Source organism: Bison bison, unplaced genomic scaffold (assembly GCF_000754665.1).
Source record: "Bison bison bison isolate TAMUID 2011002044 unplaced genomic scaffold, Bison_UMD1.0 scf7180017864117, whole genome shotgun sequence".
Classification (NCBI taxonomy): Eukaryota; Metazoa; Chordata; class Mammalia; order Artiodactyla; family Bovidae; genus Bison; species Bison bison.
This window is the reverse complement of record NW_011494689.1, coordinates 825,530-831,529: the sequence shown is the minus strand read 5'-3', so window position 1 is coordinate 831,529 and position 6,000 is coordinate 825,530. Positions and strand designations below refer to the sequence as shown.

At 37.5% G+C, this 6,000-nt stretch overlaps 1 protein-coding gene across 1 annotated transcript in view; it reads left to right on the top strand.

The window, feature by feature from the left end:
* The window catches only part of LOC104988228 (olfactory receptor 11H4-like), a 36,461-nt gene extending 35,094 nt beyond the window's left edge, over nt 1-1,367 (top strand). Inside the window, exon 3 of the mRNA XM_010839474.1 lies at nt 421-1,367. Coding sequence (XP_010837776.1) covers nt 421-1,367 — 947 coding nt within the window. The remainder of the gene's footprint in view (nt 1-420) is intronic.
* The last annotated feature ends 4,633 nt before the right edge of the window (nt 1,368-6,000 follow it).

Sequence of the window (6,000 nt, the reverse complement as noted above, 5' to 3'; positions counted from 1 at the left end):
CCTGGTGGGCTGCCGTCTATAGGGTCGCACAGAGTCGGACACGACTGAAGCGACTTAGCAGCAGCAGCAGCATGCAAAATAAAAGAAAGTGGAAGAGTTTGTGCATGAAAATCTATAGTCAACTTTAGAAAAAGACCAAAATTAGAAAGCATCTTAAGGATCAAAATTAAAAAGAAAGAAATTTTCACCACTGGTTGTACAAGCTGATGTGGATCTTTCTGCATTGGATTCTAACAAAATAATACTGAGATTTAGATCCATAGTCAATTCAAATAAGGTGAGATTTATTCCCACTTCATTTCAAAATACCTCATTTATTTTAGGGTAGTGTTTAAGTTCCCTTCAATAAAATCCTTAGGATATGTAGAAAGCAAAGTAACTTGGGTTCTCTCACGTCTTTCTTCTTTGTAGATTTAAAACCCATGAACAGGTCAGCAACACACATTGTGACGGAGTTTGTTCTCCTGGGATTCCCTGGTTGCTGGGAGGTACAGATTTTTCTCTTCTCACTATTTTTGGTGGTTTATGCCTTGACTTTGGTGGGGAATGGAGCCATTATCTGTGCAGTGAAATGGGACCCACGACTGTACACCCCCATGTACTTTCTGTTGGGAAACTTTGCCTTCCTTGAAATCTGGTATGTTTCCTCCACTGTTCCTAACATGCTAGTCAACATTCTCTCCAAAATGAAGGCCATCTCGTTTTCTGGCTGCTTCCTCCAGTTCTATTTCTTCTTTTCCCTGGGCACAGCTGAATGTCTCTTCTTAGCAGTAATGGCTTATGATCGGTACCAGGCCATCTGTCACCCACTGCACTACCCCATCATCATGACTCGGAGGCTCTGTGGAACACTGGTATCTCTCTGCTGGCTCACTGGATTCCTTGGCTACCCAATCCCCATTTTTTTCATCTCCCAACTTCCCTTCTGTGGACCCAATATCATTGATCACTTCCTGTGTGATATAGATCCACTGATGGCTCTGTCCTGTGCTCCAGCCCCCATTACTGAATTTATTTTCTATACTCAGAGCTCCCTTGTCCTCTTTTTCACTATTATGTATATTCTTCGATCCTACACCCTGCTGCTCAGAGCTGTTCTTCAGATCCCTTCTACAGCTGGCCGGAGAAAGGCCTTTTCAACCTGTGGTTCTCATTTAACTGTGGTGTCTCTTTTCTATGGGACAGTCATGGTAATGTATGTGAGTCCTACATATGGCATCTCAGCTTTGATGCAGAAAATCCTCACATTGGTATATTCAATAATGACTCCTTTCCTTAATCCCCTGATTTATAGTCTTCGCAATAAGGACATGAAACTTTCCCTGAGAAATGTCCTGTTTGGAAGGAGAATTAGTCAAAATTCATGAGCCAAAAATGTGTCATACTTCCAAGTTCTAATGAAGAATAAGGTGTAAATGTGTAAGTTCTTTCAGTGGTCTTACAGGCTTTACTCTGAGTAGTTCGAGGCCATTTTTTTTTTTTTTCCTGGAAATGTGCCTAGCTTAAATAACTATGCTGCCTACTAAAACCTTATAATTCACTGGACTTCGATATGCAGTAAAAAATTTTTAAAGACTGTCCTTATTGGAATTGTTTAAATGGGATTGTTATACGAGGGAAAGTAGACTGCTGAAAGATTTATCATAAGTTTTAGGACAAGTCTAATGACCTTTACCAAATGGTTAAAGGTACAGTGACTTTTTTAACATTTTTATTTAGCTATAGTTGATATACAAAAAGACAGCACATACTTAATATATTTTAAACGTTAATTTTTTTCCTTTTGGAAAGAGTATCCTTTTTTTAATTAATCCTTTTTTAATTTAATCCTTTTGAAATATAGTTGATTTACAATGTTGTGTTATTTTCTGGTGTACAGTACAGTGATTCAGTTTTCATATTCTTTTCCATATGGCTTATTACAGGATTGCTAGAGTTCCTGTACTATTCAGTAGGACTTTATTGTTTGTGTATTTTATATATAGTAGTTTGTATCAACGGACAGTGAGTTTTAACAAAAAAATCTTTCTATAATCTTTAAGAGACACTTCTTTCTTATACCTAGTCTAACAATCTTATCTAAACACACTTTCTCTCTATTGAAAGAGAGAAAAAAAATTCTCTCAGCCAGAAGAAACTCTTTCTTAGAGATATAGTTCCTTTGTGGTAACTTTGAAATAAAATTTGAATATCTGCTAAATAATAATTTGCTGAATTTGCTTTTAACATTTCTGTTATTACACATACTACACTGTGGTGTAGTTTATTTGCACACACTTCCCCTTAGGGAGCTCCTTGAGGACAGGAACTGCCTTTTTCAAACACAGTGTCAGAGCCAAAAAAAGTCCCTGAAATCCGGGAGCTGGCCTGGCACCGTGAGCACGTCTGGGTGCTGCTGGGAGCTGGCCTGGCTCTCTCAGCCGGGCCATAGTGTAATCCTGTTGAACACAAACAAGTTCCAGACCACTCTAGAATCATGTTGGAGCACAGACAAAATCAAGAATAGTCACAACCACAAAAAAATGGCCACATATCCTTTTCTTTAGGCTAACATGAATGGCTACTGTCTCTTTACCAGGTAAAGCTTTAGCCCAAGTGCCTTCTAGATAGCCCTTAAGATATTCAATCATAGAATTTTCTTCTACTTTCTGACAGAACCCAGAGAAAATCTCTGTTCCCTTCAGTTCTCCCCAAAGTCAATAACAAAACCCAAAATCATATAATAAATCCTTTCTAATGTCTTTCTACAGAGATGTTCCATGTTCCTCATGGCATGTGTTCTCTCTCTTTGCAAAAAAACAATAAACCCATCTTTGTTCAACTACAGTTGTGTTCATGAGGGCCATTGTTATTGGGAATCAACATTAGTATAATACTTAGCATAGAAGAAGAGCTCAAATATTTATCTCATTCTATTTAACAGGAATATTGTGTCCCATTATACAAACATGTCACAATTTATTTACCCAACACTCAATTAAGATACTTTATTATAGCCAATATTTTACAACTTAAACAATGCTGCAATAAATGTCCTTGAATAAAAGTCTCTATACAATCACATAAGTATTCCATAAATTAGAAGAAGGATTTCTGGGATATAAATTATTTAATTTTTTAATTATATAAAATACTGTTAAACTCTGCTGCTAAGTCACTTCAGTCGTGTCCAACTCTGTGGGACCCTGTACACGACAGCCTACCAGGATCCCCCGTCCCTGGGATTCTCCAGGCAAGAACACTGGAGTGGGTTGCCATTTCCTTCTCCAATGCATGAAAGTGAGAAGTGAAAGTGAAGTCACTCAGTCGTGTCCGACTCTTAGCAACCCCATGGACTGCAGCCTACAAGGTTCCTCTGCCCATGGGATTTTCCAGGCAAGAGTACTGGAGTGAGTTGCCATTGCCTTCCCCGTGTTAAACTCTAGATACTTCTAAATAGTGTATTACTTTTCAAAAAATGGTTCTGGGACAACTTGATATACACATGGAGAAGAATGAGGTTGGACACCTACCTCACACCACCAACAAAAATTAACTCAAAATGGATCAAAGATCTAAATGTAAAAGATAAAACTACAAAACTCTTAGAATAAAACATAGACTTAAACTTTAGTGTCCTTAGTTTATACAGAATTATATATTTTTAAGATATAATAAATACAAGCAATAAAATTAAAAATAGATAAATTGAACTTCATCAAAGTTTTAAAATTTTATGCTACAAGGATACTATCTATCAAGAGAGTAATGTCACAGAATGGGAAAAAAATACCTAACAAGAGTCCAGTATCCAGAATAGATATTTTTTTAAAAATACACTCGAGTTCAGTTCAGTCACTCAGTCGTGTCCAACTCTTTGTGACCCCATGAATCACAGCACACCAGGCCTCCCTGTCCATCACCAACTCCCGGAGTTCACTCAAACTCATGTCCATCGAGTTGGTGATGCCATCCAGCTATCTCATCTTCTGTCATCCCCTTCTCCTCCTGCCCCCAATCCCTCCCAGCATCAGAGTCTTTTCCAATGAGTCAACTCTTTGCATGAGGTGGCCAAAGTACTGGAGTTTCAGCTTTAGCATCAGTCCTTCCAATGAATATCCAGGACTGATCTCCTTTAGAATGGACTGGTTGGATTCCTTGCAGTCCAAGGGACTCTCAAGAGTCTTCTCCAACACCACAGTTCAAAAGCATCAATTCTTAAGCACTCAGCTTTCTTCACAGTCCAACTCTCACATCTATGCATGACCACTGGAAAAACCATAGCCTTGACTAGACAGACCCTTATTGGCAAAGTAGTATCTCTGCTTTTGAATATGATATCTAGGTTGGTCATAACTTTCCTTCCAAGGAGTAAGCGTCTTTTAATTTCATGGCTGAAGTCACAATCTGCAGTGATTTTGGAGCCCCCAAAAATAAAGTCTGACACTGTTTCCACTGTTTCCCCATCTATTTGCCATGAAGTGATGGGACCAGATGCCATGATCTTCATTTTCTGAATGTTGAGCTTTAAGCCAACTTTTTCACTCTCCTCTTTCACTTTCATCAAGAGGCTTTTGAGTTCCTCTTCACTTTCTGCCATAAGATGACTCTTACAACTCAACAATAAGAACACAAATAATTCAGTTTTTTAAATGTGCAAAATATTTGAGTAGGCATTTCTTAGAAAAGGATGCACAAATGTCTTGTAAGCAAATGAAAAGACACTCGGTTAATCTCTAGGCAAAAATATATTAAAATCACAATAAGGTACCTCTTCATACCCACTAGCATGGCTAAAATAAAATAGACAGACAATGCCAAGTGGATTTGAAAAAGTCCTGGCCAGGATTTGAAAAAATTTGAACACGCACATGTTGCTGGCAGAAATATAAAATGGTGCAGCTGCTCTAGAAAACCATTGGCAGTTTCTCAAATAGTTAAACACAGAGTAGCAACAAGTTCATTCATAAGTATAAACCCAAGGGAATTAAAAACATATTCATACAAAACATGTATATGAATGTTCATGGTAGTATTATTCATGATAGCCAAGAAGTAAAACAATCTAAACCTCCGTCATCTGATGAATGGACAACAAAATGTGGTATACACAAAATGGAATATTATTCACCCATTGTTACATGAACTTTGAAAATATTATACTAAGTAAAATAACCCAAACACAGAAGGCCATATATTATAGGATTTAATTTATATAAAATATCCAGAATGGGCAAATCTATAAAGACAGAAAGTAGATTAGTAGCTTCTAAAGACTAGGCAGAGGGAAGAATGGGAAATGACTGCTAACGGATACTCAGTTTCTTTGGGGCTGACGAAGATGTTCTATAATCAGTGGTGGTGGTTGCACAACATTGTGGATATACTAAAAATTACTTATACTTTAAAAGGATGATTTTTATGCTATGTGAATTGTGTCTTGCTAAAACATTTGTTTGAGAGTGCTCATTTTCCCACAGCCTCCCCAACACTGATTTTTATCATGGTTTCTCATTTGTTTGACAATATGAGAGGTGAAATTAGTATTGTGTTCATTTTCCTTCCTTGAATTTTACATTTAGTGCCACAAGAGCTTAGGGAAATAAGTATATAAGTATCAGTATATGCTGTAGCCAGAAATTCAAAAAGAAGTTGCAGTTGACTGGTGGTTTGAAGATAGGAAGGAGAGGGGAACAAACATGTGCTGAGAATCTTCCAGATGTTTTTTACTGTGATATGGTCCCTACATAAATTGTCTCATTTAATCCCTGTGACACTGTTATAAGATACAAGTTATACTCATTTCACAAAATAAGACCCAAAGAATCTGTGTTAAGTATCTTTCTAAACCTGCAGAGCAGAAGATGAGGTGAGGCTCTGAGTTTAAAGAGAAGCCTAAGCAAATGTGTGGAGTTGATAAGAGGGTGGAGTAGTTAAGTGACTAGACTGATAAAAGTTGAGGGTTCATTTTGGGGTCATATTATGAAGGGTGTTGAATACCAGACAGGAAAAATATGTGAA